Source organism: Aulonocara stuartgranti, assembly GCF_965226115.1.
Source record: "Aulonocara stuartgranti genome assembly, chromosome: 3".
In the NCBI taxonomy this organism is placed as follows: domain Eukaryota; kingdom Metazoa; phylum Chordata; class Actinopteri; order Cichliformes; family Cichlidae; genus Aulonocara; species Aulonocara stuartgranti.
In genome coordinates, this window is record NC_138941.1 from 54613978 (window position 1) to 54628050 (window position 14073).

The following is a 14073-nucleotide window of genomic DNA, read 5'->3' on the forward strand; positions in this document are numbered from 1 at the left end:
TCAAAACTCAGTTAATACAGTTGCTTTGAGTGTACCTCCCTTACTCCTGGGTACTACTTTATCTGCTAAACAGCTGCTACCTGACTGTAGCTGTTTCTTTGGGGTTTTTTTTTTAATAAACAGACATCACTGATTTATGTGATACCAACCCACTGTGTGCCAGTCAAATCCGCATTTAACCAGGTAGGTCACAGCCTCTTGAAGAAACCTGAGGTGCTGAAAAGATATTGCAAAAGTTAACAGAACAGCAGCACTTGATGGTACAGATTACTTTAATATTCCAGTCTATTTTTTAAAAAGCACATTTAAAACTAAATGTACATATAGAAAATATTAAAAGCAGTTTTTCATCAGTCTAACATCAAAGGAAGGGGAACAAACTTGCCGCCAATCAAAAAAGAAACACACACACACACACACACACACACTGCTAAGGTATCTTTTATTCTCTGCTTTATTGTATACTTTACATTCAAATCGACATAAAAGAACCAGACTAATACTTAAGATAAAAGCTTATCTTAAGTACATAAGGACTAGTACATAAGGAATGTTAATTCCTTATGTACTAGTGCAACTTTGCTGCTTGCTCCACTTTTACTTCATCCCGAGAGAGCAGCTTAAGCTATCAAATCAACACTGACATAATGCTTTTAAAGTAGAGAGACTCGACCATATTTACCTCGTTAATGTATCACAAAACTTTAATGTAAGGACTCATTTTTTCCTACAACACACTTGTTTCAAAACTTTGAGTATAATTTTGATATAAAATATTGTGAGCTGGAAACCAAGAGACAAACACTTTTTCCCTCAGGGTGGTTATATTTCAAACTAACAACACTCCCATTAGCTGTAAATAAATATAGTATACACTTCATGTAAAACACTTTTTAGCACTGATACTGTAAGCATGTTGGTCTGCTAAAGAAAGTATGTAATACAAACGCATTCATTCAAAAGATAATATGTTTAAAATGAGATCTACACCAACAGGTAACAGCCAGTGTGTAGACTTAACCTGGGCTGCGGTAAACTGCAGGTAAACTAGCAAATTAACAATGTGGCTTATGTGTAAGTACAAGAAAGAAGATCTGCTATCAACCACCTGCCTGCTTCCTGGCTGTTCGGCTACTATTCTGTTGTTTACCACACTGTCAAACTCAATGCTAACATTATTTTCCCAGTCCTGTGTGACAAATATGTGGTTTTAGAAATCATGTTTCATTATGATGAGTCATATAAATAACTCACATTACATATAATATTTTATATGTAGCATAAAAACTGTTAGGCCACTTAGTGAAGACAGGAGCTCCACGCCCTTTTCCACAACTTAGGCACTATTCCAGAGTCAGGAGAGCTTATTTTTGACATTTTATGACAGTATTGACAGTATCCATATAGATGTGTTGGCTAAAAGTGTAGCTATTTTGTAATCAAGCAGTTGAGGGTGTAAAATAAAAGTGAAATGAAAATTATCTATGGATGTTCATTTTCCTTAAATGAACCAAATTTTTATTTATTTAACTTAATCTGTCAAGAAATCACGCACTTCTTAAAAAACCTGAAAACATTTTTCATCACTTTAAAAACTGTATGTGTCACTAAAATAACCATATATACATATTCATACTTAAGGTTATGTTTATAAAACAAAGTTACTAACAGAATAGTGAGCACATGTTTTCTTGTCTCATCCTCTCTGCAGGATCAACTGATCACTTCAAGAGGGCAACTTTTTTGACCTTGTGTTTGTCTGTTAAAGATAATGAACTGGTTCCTATACAGCACATTTCTGCTCTATTGGAGCACTCAAAGCACTTGTCTTCTTCACCCATTCACAAAAGCACTATTTCTCTGCTCTTTCTACCTAACATTCACACTCCAACAGGTGCGGAGTGTCAGAGAGGGCGGAGTTAGTATCTTATCCCAGGATAGTTGGCATGCAGGCTGAAGCAGACTAAGGTTGAACCGCCATCCTTGTAATTACTAGGTAACCTGCGCTACCACCTGAGCTACAGCCTTCTCCACAGTGCTCAGGCTTCAACTGATGTCTAGCCTTCCTGAAGTTGTTTAGCAGGCATTCATTTTCTAATCTAGTGAAACTTCTTTCTACGGTAGCTGACAAAACAATACAGAGGAACGGGTGTGAAGTTCAACAGCAGGGTAGAGGGGATCATTGAAGGTTGTTTTGAAGGTGTGGAGGTGAATGAGGCTACCAGAAAAAACTCTGTAAAAGGACAAAGTGCCAGCTTCCCAATCCAGATACACCCCAACCCGACTGCAGCGCAAACACTGAGATGATACACAGACCTTCTCTTTGTTGTGCTGAACAAAACAACCATCATCAGAGCAAATCAGACACCAAGACTTGTTGTTTTGTCCCAGCTTGCAGTCATCCACATCTCCTTTCCTGCCAATGCTTCTGTATGTTAACCCAACACATAAGGGCTCTGACACCTCCATCTCCAGGTAGCAGCGTCCTTTTAGTCCCTGCTCACACAGCACTTGCTGACAGCAATCAAACCTCTCTGTATGATCAGGATAAGCCTGCTCCTCCTCCACCCAGGTCACTTTTCTTTTGTCTTCAGAGAGCAGCAGGTTCTTGTGAGCTGTGTTGAAGTCCAAAGTGAGCGCACAGGCATCTGGAGGTAAGAAAACACTTATATAGTCAGTAAAGACTTTAATAGTATACCATTTGTCCACCACTGGCAGTATGAAGTACAGAGCTGTTGGGCAGTAATTAAAAAAAAAAATCCATCAAAAGAAAGTTGTTCCTGAGTTAAAAGTCAACATTCTTCTCAAAATAACATTTCTGAATACACGAGTGATGTTTATTTTTCCTCTTAAAGGCAGAACCATGACAGGAATGTTTAAAATTGATCTTAAAAAGAAACAATGTATTTCTACGATTCTTAATATTTTATTGCTGTCCTTCAATATCCAGTATTTTTACATGTACCATTAGATCTAATAATCCTACAACTGTTTACAACTTGCATAGTTCCCATTTCTGTATAGCTGTATATCTCAGATTCTGTAAAGTTATTTATTTCATATTCTGTATAGTTTTTCATATTTATATCCTGTTCATAGCCTGTACACAGCTTGTACTCACTACAGCCTGTACATACTTATAGTTATAGAATATTCACAACATACTTCATACCGTGTACATTATAAAATACCATAATAGACCCATTTCTGTAATATACTCACATATCTATATTATTGCCAATATATATTGTAATATATCTATATCACTAAAGCACTTCTGGATGGATGCAAACTGCATTTCGTTGCCCTGTACCTGTGCATGTGCAATGACAATAAAATTGAATTCTATTCTATTCTATTCTATTCTATTCTATTCTATTCTAATAAGTCTAAATCCTCTCTTACAGAAAACACTATGTAAAGAGGACCCACTGAAACTGATGGTGACTGTGGTGGTGTGTGGTAGAGACTGAGGGAGGCTCCTCGCTGGAAGCTCAGGTGAAACACAGAAAGCTGCTTTAAAACAAAAGTTCTGCCACATTAACCTGAAATGATCATGTTGTAATTAAGTCCTGTAGCATCTTAATGCCTTTAGAATTCAGGCATTGCAACATTCAACAGATTCCTGTAGATACTCACATTTCTTCAATCCTGGGTGTATCCGGTGACTTCCACCATGTTCAAAACTGTGGAGGAAATTGAGTTTAAGAAATAGAAATGGAACTATTAATTAGTAATGTATGCATCTATTCTGTTCACCACCCAACATCCAATATTGGTCTCTTGCTGGCTAAGAAAACAGAGTAATGATAAAGCTGAGTGCATGCTGGAGTCTGATCTTCACCAGGTAACAGAGGTGATGATTATTCAGGATTGCAGCATTTTAGCTTTAATTTCTATCCATACAGGTTGATGTATTAAATTTACTGTAGTCCAAGCTTTGCTTTGTGTTGTCGACTTTGTGCCTGTACTCATTAAAAGGAAGACAGTGTAGGGATTTGTTTGGTAGTAATGTAATAAGAGGTGTAACAAATTACCTTCTTCAGTGGGTGATTAAGTAAAATACTCCATTACGTTTAAGAAAAGTATGTTACTTTTTTGACTAACAACCAGGGTACTTGACTTGTTAGGAAACAGAAAATTACTCTGTATCACTCTACGAGTATTACAGCACGAAACTCCAGTAAAAAGGTGGCGGTGCTCTAATCTTTAGGTGGTGAAAAAGCAAAAACTAAAGTTTAAAACACTTTAGATTAAGATCAGACTTTCTTCTCCTCATTGTGATGCATCTTCTTGTAAATGGTACATATAGAAATAATAATAATAATAATATAGTGATGTGTTCTGTTTGTTTGTTAACTAGCTGTTATTATTATTATTACTATTTTTAGTTTGTTCAAGGGCTACAAGAGGGAAATAAACTTATTCTCAATCGTTAACAGGAAATAGAAAGCATTTTGCGATGAAGACTAACAGAACATTTTGAGCTGGCTCTCATCCATTAAAAAACTTGTCAAACAGCTTCCTGGGGTGTTTCCGTGCTTGCTTTGAGCTTGGGGACCATTTTCCAAACAGTGCATGATAAAGGAAAACATTACTTGACTTGGCTGAGCCGGTATTGTGGATCATTCCTCAGCTCAGAGAGCTTCTTCTCTCCATATTCTCCTGGATAGTTGTAACTCAGGTCCAACTCTTTCAGATGTGAGGGGTTTAACTTCAGAGCTTTGACCAAATAATCACAGCCTTGTTCTGTCACCAGACACCCAGATAACCTGAGAAAAGAATAGTTTGATACATATAAATGCAGCTTTTAGAAGATTTAGAAATCCATCAGCAGGACTACATCTGTTGCATCGCTGAAAGAATAAATGACTGCAGGAATGAGTATTTACAGGGCAGATGCTATGAAGAACAGGACCTGTGCTAAAATAACTTCTGCCAGGTGATATCTGTTTCACTTTGTAGGAGGTTGGATGGGTTGTCTATGTTTATATTATGATACATAAACATGTAATGTACCTCAGAGTTTCCAGTCTGCAGCACTGACTCAACAGTCCTTTAGAGAGCAGCTCCACTCCTGAATCTTTCAGGTCATTGTTGCTCAGGTCCAGATCTCGTAGAGGTGAGAAGGGGTATTTGAGAGCAGCGACCAGATGATCAACCCACTCTTCACTTACTTTACAGTCTGCTAGTCTATGGAGGGTGATGGGTGTTTATTAATTTTTATAGAAACAGATAGATGTAAAGAAAAGGCATGTTTAAAGATACTTAATGGCCAACCATGTGATTGCCATTTGTAATACAGAGGACTTGTTCCCTCTCCTTCCTCTTTTGCATTCTGGCTAATAGTCCAGTTCGCTGAGATTATTTAAGGGTGAAGAGTTTATCTCACAAACAAGAGTGAAAAAAACTTACAAGGCCTTTTTGCTGCTCCTCACTGCTGGTATCAGCCTCCGTCTGCCCTCATCTGATGTGTTGTAACTCTTCAAGTCCAAGACCTCCAGATCATTCTTTGATGCCTGCAGCATGTAGGCCAGTGCAGAGCAATGCAGGGGAGTCAACTCTGTTTTTGAATGATCTGACAGTGCGAGATATTTCTGAATCTCATCTTTGACTTTGTGATCTCTCATCTCGACCATAGTCTGGAAAAGGTTGATGCAGCTGTCTGGAGAGAGGTTCTTCCTTCGCATAGATTTGATGTGAGTCAACATTTTCTTGTCAGTATCTTGGCTTCGATCTGTTGGAGTCAGCAGACCATGAAGGACTCTGTGATTGGGTTCAACCATGAGGCCAAGGAGGAATCTCAGGAAGAAGTCCAGGTGGCCATTTTTCTTCTCCAGCACTTTGTCTACTGTTATTTTAAGAAGTTCAATTAAAGTATGCTCCTTGCCCTTTACATCAAAGAAGATGCTGAGATCTTTAGTATCATTGTTAATGAAACAGTCATAGATGTAGAGAGCTGCAAAGAACTCCTGCACAGTCAGATGCACAAAGAAGAAGACATTTTTCTGGAAAATTATTTTTTCTTCCCGAAGAACTGTGGTGCAAAATCCAGAGTCAATGGATGCTGCTTTAACATCAATGCCACAGGCCTCCAGATCTTCCTCATAGAAGATAAGATTTTTCTTCAGCAGCTGCTCAAATGCAAGCTTGCCGAGTTTCAGAAGAAATTTCCTCTGTGTTTTCAGAAGCTTCACTTTGTTTGTCTCAACGTCCTTGTCATATTTTCTACTTCTGTGTTTTGTTTGGACACAGAGAAAGTGTGCCATCATTTCTGTAAGAGTTTGAGGAATTTCAGTTTTCTCGTCTCCTCCAAAGACTTCCTGGAATAACACTGCAGAAATCCAGCAGAAGATCGGGATCTGACACATGCTGTCGAGACTCTGTGAAGACTGAATATGTTTAATGATCCTTTCAGCAAGATCTGGATCATGACTAAACCTCCTCCTGAAGTATTCAGCTTTTTGTGAGTCATTGAACCCTCTTATCTCTGTCACCATGTCAACATGCTCAGCAGGGATCTGATTGGCTGCTGCTGGACGGGAAGTAATCCAGAGCTTTGCATCAGGAAGAAGGTTACCCTGGATGATGTTTGCTAGGAGATCCCTCACAGGTGCTGCTTCCTTGACAGATGTTATAGACTTAATGCCTTCAAAGTCCAGCTGAAACCTGCTTTCATCCAGACCGTCCAGGATCAGGACAGTCTTGGTTTTGGTATAGTCCACTGAATCTTTGAGATCAGACAGTGTGGGGTGAAATAAAGTCAGGAGCTCATGTAGGCTTTTTTCACCTGAAATCAAATTCAGCTCTCTGAAAGCAAGACTGAAAACAAAGTCTACATCCTGGTTTGCCTTCTCTTCGGCCCAGTCAAGAATCAACTTCTGCACAGAAAATGATTTTCCAATTCCTGCGACGCCCTTCGTCACAACTGTTCTGTGAGGTTTGTCTTGATCAGGCAACGGTCTGAAGATGTCACTCAGACTGACTGATGAACACGTTTCCAGTTTACTTGTGCCATATCTGAACTCATGCTCTGTACGAGGCCCTTCACTCTCCCCAGTGGTGATGTAGAGCTCTGTATAGATGTTGTTCAAAGGACTTGGCTTGTCACCATTACCTTCAGACACCAAAAAAAATTTCTTTTGCATCGCTTCTTTCCATGTCTTCTTTGCCTCAAACAGTTTGATGTCATCTGTAACAATGAAATGCAAGATGAACAAGTCCAAAATTACATTGTTAATACCAAATGATTTCATTTTTTTAAATGGTAAAAATGCAAAATCACCAAATGACAAAGAGAACAAATCTTGAAATTAAAGTTTTCATTGGTTTAATTGTTTAAATTTTGGGTAAGATGAAAAAAAAATTAAAATCCAGAAAATTCACCAATTAAAAAGAACCCTACACACCTAAAAAACTGTGTATAAAAGAGATGTTTTATTAACAAGAAAATCCCAAGTATTCAAACATTCAAAATACCGCTCAAACTCACTTTACATCTAATAAGAGTTTAAAACTTTTCTCATAGTAGTTATACAAATTCTTAATACTTACCATTGTCATCTTCAGTATCTTTCAAGCTTTTCAATGTTATTCTGGATTTCTTTCCACACTGTGGACAGGAGTCCTCTGCTGGTGAATCAGACTGATCTGAACTTACACACTGTTTGCAGGACTCATGTCCACACATGAACTGGACTGGATCCTTTAAAACCTCCTTACACACTGGACAGCTGGATTAGATGGGAGATGAAGAAAACATTTCGTTATTATTGTGCATCACACACAGTGATATCACTGTATCTGAGGCAGCATTTGATCTACAAACAAAGAAATTATTCTCCTGTATTCAGAAACCTGTTGGTCTGGAGATTTCTATCTATATTGCTATGGAAAATAAACAGCCTTAAAACATCACCTTCATACACCATCAACGTTCACTCAGTCTGCATCTGCATCCGTTTAGAGTTCACAAATATCAACCGTAATATTCCTCAGCAGAAACTAATGTTGCCCCTTTAGCAGGATTAATCTAGACCCTGTTGAAAAGACCTCCAGGTTCTTCAAGTATTTTGTCACACGATGCAGAATTCATAATCTAATTTGTGACTGTTGGAAAACATTGATCTATATTCTGCATGAAAGCTCACTGTTGTTACTAGATCAAGGTTTTTCTTTGAAAAAGCTATCTATTGTGTGCCAATATCTATTGAGGCCACATAACTGTTTCTCAATTAATCTGTTCTATGACATTATTCCAAAAAGCCTGCCTTTGTGTTCACGAGCAAACTAGATTTAGTGTAATGTTTCTGTATGAAAGCAAAGGGTTTTCCTGGTAAAATCCCATGCAGCTAAAACGTGCTGAACAGCTGCACTTAACAACACGGACAGTTGAAGAGCACATTGTCTCATCAAATTTGGGGCCCTTGAAGATTTATTTTTTCATCAGATACACTATTGTTAGGCTAAATTTAATGAAGCATTAAGCATTACTCCACCAAAGTGACTGTGAGTGCTCTGAAATCTAATCCAGTTTTGTATTATGCTTCTTAAGGTGAAATGATTATAACTTTTTCAAGGAATCAAAATCTGAATCGTAGCATGAGCAAATCACTCAGGACTCACTCACCCCCTCCCTCCTGGCTCACAGCTTCTTCTTCTTGGTTGGCAACTAATGTTAAGGCGCATTACCGCCCCCTGGCTCACAGCTCAGTGGACATTTACATGAGAAAATATATATTTGACACATTTGAAGAAAATACTAATAAAATAAAATAAAAATAAATAAAATAAATGTTCCCTTTAGAATTTTTTTCCTTGTTTTTCCTCCATGAAAAGAGAAACAAATTAGGTTTGAGTGAAAATGTACATTTTTTGCACTCTCTGGGCAACTAAGTGACTCAAATGACGCAAAAATTCGATTCAATTTGGTGAGTGACTCATTCAAACTCGATTCAGTAAAAAGAATCAAATTTACCATCACTATGATGCTCATACACAACTTTGTGATCTGTAGTGAGAGTAGGGAGTAGGGAAGAAGTGGGAAAGAACCAGGAGAGGTGGAGGTACGCTAATCCTCTGACTATTAGTGCTAAAAGTCTACTCCTCAGTATTATACTTTGGATGGGAACATGTTCAGTGCGGTGCTGAGAGGTGTGTCGGAGGTGTAACGTATTTACTTGCATTCCTTTGTGAGTTAAAACTGTGTGCGTGGTTACCACGTGAGTATTGTAGGTTTAACTTTATCTGTGTTATTTGCTAAGTAGCTAGTCCCATTGCTATCGCTAAGATGCGGCTTTGGGCTACTACAGGCAGCCTTGGTTTTAGCCCATATTCCATTTCATATATGACTTACTATTGTAGCTGTGAGTGGATGTAACTATCTTTATGGTTATTGCCTGAGTAGTTGTAACCTGTAGAGGTCCTGTTTGCTAACAGATATATATATATATCTATATATAGATAGATAGATAGATAGATAGATAGATGTATACACACACACGGGCAGAAAATTCATTTATGGTCTTAGGGTGCCCTCTAGTGGCCAAGTTGTTATATTACAGATGGTATAACATTACGCTGAAAACCCACAGTATTGTATAAGCAGTGTTTTACATAGTGGTTAATACACAAATTAATTTTTCTGTTTACAGATGACCACACACACACACACACACACTCAAACCCCATTTACCTGCATGTAAATATATTGTAATTCAATCACATCCCTACCAATCCTGTTCATCCTGTTTATGCCATCTGCCTTCTCCTTCATTAAACTTATTTGAACTACATCAATGTGGAGTACCATTCCTTCTGACCGAGGACGACTCAGTTGAAGCGTGATCGGCAATCAGTGCAATCATATATTACAATTAGCATACCTGGAGAGAAGAGGAATGAGACGAGGAATGAAAGTCAGTAGAAACAAGATAGAACAGGTGAGAAAGAGAGGAAGACATGTGGGAGGGTAAACATGCAGAGATAGTGAAAGTGAAAGTTTAAATACCTGGGGTCAACCATCCAAAGCAATCGGCAGTGCACAGGAGATCTGAAGCATAAAGTGCAGGCACGGTGGAGCAGGTGGAGATGAGTGTCATGGGTAATTTGTGAAAGAAGGGTAGCAGTTAAAGGGAAGGTTTACAAGATCAGAATCAGAGACTATATATCACCAAGGTGCAATCACGAAAATAGCAGATGGCAGTAAGAACTGTAACAATGTATGGTTTAGAGTCGGTGACTGAAAAAGAAACAGGAGGCTGAGTTGAAAATGGTCATATTTTCATAGGGAGTAAGCAGAATGGACAATATCAGACATGCATACATCAGAGGGACAGCTCAGGTTTGGAGACAAAGTTAGAGGTAAGGCTGAGATTGTTTGGACATGTGCAGAGAGAGGATGGTGGATTTACTTGACAAAGGACTCTAACAGAGAGCTGCCAGGCAGGAGGAAAAGAGGAAGACCTCATGACCATGGATGTGGTGAAGAATGACACGCAGAGGATTGTTGTAAAAAAAAGGAGCATGCTGGGAGCTTTATGTGACTCCTAAAGAAGATGAACACAGCCTATATAGGTGCTGTTTTTAAGAGGATCAAATGTTTACTTATTCAGATGGGTTTGAAAACTCAATGTGAAAACATGTCTTTGTGGAGTGTACACTTTGTTTCCATGCATGCTATGATTTGGGTAACTGGGTAAATATTGGGATCAAATTGAAAATTGAACTGAATAAAATTGCCATGCAAAAATACAGAAAAATCAACATGCCACATGTGAAACTGCAGGTCAGTCAAATCAGTCTGTCACTTAATCTTTAATGTGCTACATTTATTCCTTTGGGGGAGAAAAACTTTACCTTTGTGTCTTTCCAAAATTAGCTGGCTGGTACATGGATCCTTCACTCTTCATGGAGACAACACTGGGAGCTCTGGACTCAGTTCCACTAAAAACGGAGATATTTGTATTTATTCCACAAACAAGAAACCACCTGTGTTTCTATTGTATTTGTTTACAGGAAAAGTGAAAGAAGAATAACTCTAACAAATTAATGGAAAACATTTTAAAGTACAAAATAAGGATTACCCCTGATGTTGCTTGTCACCAAAATTAGCTGGCTGGTACATGGATCCATCACTCTTCATAGACACAGAGCTGGGACCGGGAGAGTCATCTCTATTCTTCTGTGAACTGTTCAGAACAGGATATGAATCTTTTTTTTTCTTTAAAAAAATAGCAGTGAACCTTGATCCATGATGGACCTCTGAGCTAAATGCTAATAGGATGGCAGAAAAGGAATGTGAAGGCAGGTGACAAATGAAAGGAAAAACAACAATATGTTGGTGCGCTGGTTACAAGAAGTGCATCAAGTGTCTTGTGAACTTTACGTGAGGGTGAACTCCATTCAGATTTCCCTCTCACCTGATCAAGAAGCCCCAAACTTTTCCACAGCTGCTCAACTGTTTGAGATCAGGCAAACATGTTAGACCAGAGTAACATCATTTTCATCCTCATCAGGTTATTCAGTGAGACCTCGTGTCATGTTCTATCACTCAGAACAACTCCTTAATAATTTATAGACTCTTCCCTCTAAGGGGGTCCAAATCCTGCCAGCATAACATAGCCACTTTTTCCTTTAATATGTCACCTATCTGTAAGTATTAAACAAAGAGAGCTCTGTGTAGATGATAAACTGTAACCACACTGCACTAAAAACCGTTTTCCAATGTAGAGTTTCTTTATTTTTGATCGGAGATACCTGACTAGCAGCCCACTGCGGGAGCTGATTGGCTGTTTGGAGAGTGGGGGGGCGGAGTCAGCTTGTTTTCTCTTTCTTGTCTCAGACATTTCTGCAGCTGAAACACAACTAACAGGGAAAAAAAACAGAGAATAGTTTGTAAATGATAAAAATCCAGCTGTACAGACTTTATGCACTTTATTGGCAATTCCACTGTAAAAGAGCCTTCCTCCTGAACCTGAACCGAGCTGCAGTGACAGCTGGTAGCCTGTAGGTGGCAGCTGTAGCTTTATTTATTTATTTACCCTCCTAGACACTAAATGCACTTTTTAAATATTCAATAAAGTTACTCTTTGTTTACAGACCTAATATTTTTGGTAATCACTGCACTGTCAGGTAAGATTTAAGATTGGTGCGACAGTGCAGGGCCTCTTTAACGGTCTTTTGTTTACACGGATGATCAATGACAGCGTGAAGGTGAAGCAGGTATTAAAAAAACAAGTTAGAGTATCTATTTCAATCATACTATGAGGCAAGTCAAATCGAAAATAGAAGTAAAAGAATAACAATGCGAATTTGACTCGGTTTTATAACGTAACTGGAGTGTTTACAGGGTTAAACGTGGACATATGGATAAACACACGCAGCACCCTCGATCGCTCCTAAATAGTGAATTATAAAAATAATCGATGGCAGAGTTTGAGTTCGTTCATACTGAGTCGCCGTAAACTGTGAAATCTGCTGCTGCGATGATCCTTCTTATGTGCGCAGTTACTCCAGTAAAACAAGATGTCGGCTGATTAAAAAAACACACGCATCGCTCTGCCCGACAAAAGTCGACATAAAGCAGGAAGATAGGCGGTGACTTACTTTCACGCTATAAGAGTTTTCTTCTTTCTTATAACTCAATCAAGTATTCGTAAGGTTCTCAAGGTTCTCCTGACAATGAGACTCGCTCCTGCACTACAGCATGGCACAGACGGGAGATACCCTCTGTGTGTGTGTGTGTGTGTGCGTGTGCGTGTGAGTGTGTGTGTGTGTGCGTGTGAGTGTGCGTGTGTGTGTGTGAGAGAGAGAGTAGGGTTTTGTTGTTGTTGCATTTGTTTGAGTTTCACTTTCGTTTCTCTTTTATGCACCTTTTTTTGTCTATCAGGGCTACAACGAAAAACTGGTGCAGACAGCTGCATTTTGAAAGAGTGGAGTTGAACAAAATGAAAAGTCTGGTAATGGACAGATGCAGGTTTATCCATAATGAGGATGGTTAAAACAGGCAATAAAGAGGATGTTTGTTGCATCACAGACATGATAGGATGTTTCACTAACTCATAAAAACACGGCATGTTGTGGAGGGCATAGCAGTTTGTCTTGAAACAACTTTAATCTCGAAATTTTGTCTTTATTCTCTTTTTTCTTCTTTTGGGGCCTTAATACTCGGCCACACTGTAAACATTTTTTTTAATTTAACAGTATTTTTACAGGAATATGTATGTATAAGATACTCTAAAATGTTTTTAAATTATTTTACTGCACAAAGCAAAGGACTGACTGCTTTACTTTGTCTGTACTGTAAATTATTTTTACAGCAGTGATCCAAAGTAGTGTATAGTGGAGTAGTGCATTGTCATACACTGGTCATAGCTTACATTTGTTATTGAGACCATCAAATGTTTAAATAGTTTTTGGCCTCATTCTCTTCTGAAAATTATTTTTTTAATGCCGTATTCCCACATGATCCTATAAAATGTTTATAATTATAATTTTATATTAAGAAACAGAAACTAGCAGGAGTTGTGCAAGTGCAAGTGGCAAGGGAGGAGTTATTTAAGCATATTTTATATTTTCAAAAGCATCTTTTTTTTCCCCTTCAAGCTTTTATCCGACTCATCATTAGTGAGGTGTTCACTGGAGCCTTTTGTGGCTGGACAGGGTTGGGAGCTCGATAAGCTAACATGACTGAATTAACTGAAGTAAACTGAAACTAATGACAAATCAAAAGTGCATCTATGTTCTTTGCCTAATGAGTTTAGATGCTTTCTGCAAAAATGTAATTTGTCAAATAACTTTCATTCATTTCTGAATAAATTCACTAGATGCAGACCACTGTGTGTTTTACATTTTCTTCTGTTCTTCATAATTCAGTTCTTGCTTTAACTTCGACCTCTTTTTCTGTTTTCAGTGAAAACTGGACCAACACGTTTCTTAAGCACCATAAGCCATAGCAACCTTTAGCAGTTCATTAATGTCACCAACTTGCTCGATACCTGCTATAGACTCTGCACACATGGAAGGCTTACCGCTGTTGAGGTTATTACTCGAGAAATAAATAAACATATTACA

General features: G+C 38.3%; 1 protein-coding gene across 1 annotated transcript; it reads right to left on the minus strand.

Moving 5' to 3' along the window:
* Nucleotides 1-236: 236 nt before the first annotated feature.
* Nucleotides 237-12470, minus strand: LOC309699071 (NLR family CARD domain-containing protein 3-like). Its single transcript, XM_082521926.1, has 11 exons — nucleotides 12452-12470; nucleotides 11758-11865; nucleotides 11085-11189; nucleotides 10858-10944; nucleotides 10010-10051; nucleotides 7555-7733; nucleotides 5416-7192; nucleotides 5020-5193; nucleotides 4599-4772; nucleotides 3640-3686; nucleotides 237-2648 (listed from the first exon to the last, which is right to left on the minus strand). Exons 2-11 carry the CDS (start codon nucleotides 11844-11846, stop codon nucleotides 2116-2118), a joined length of 3207 nt encoding a protein of 1068 aa, XP_082378052.1. The 5' UTR covers nucleotides 11847-11865; nucleotides 12452-12470; the 3' UTR covers nucleotides 237-2115.
* Nucleotides 12471-14073: the final 1603 nt, after the last annotated feature.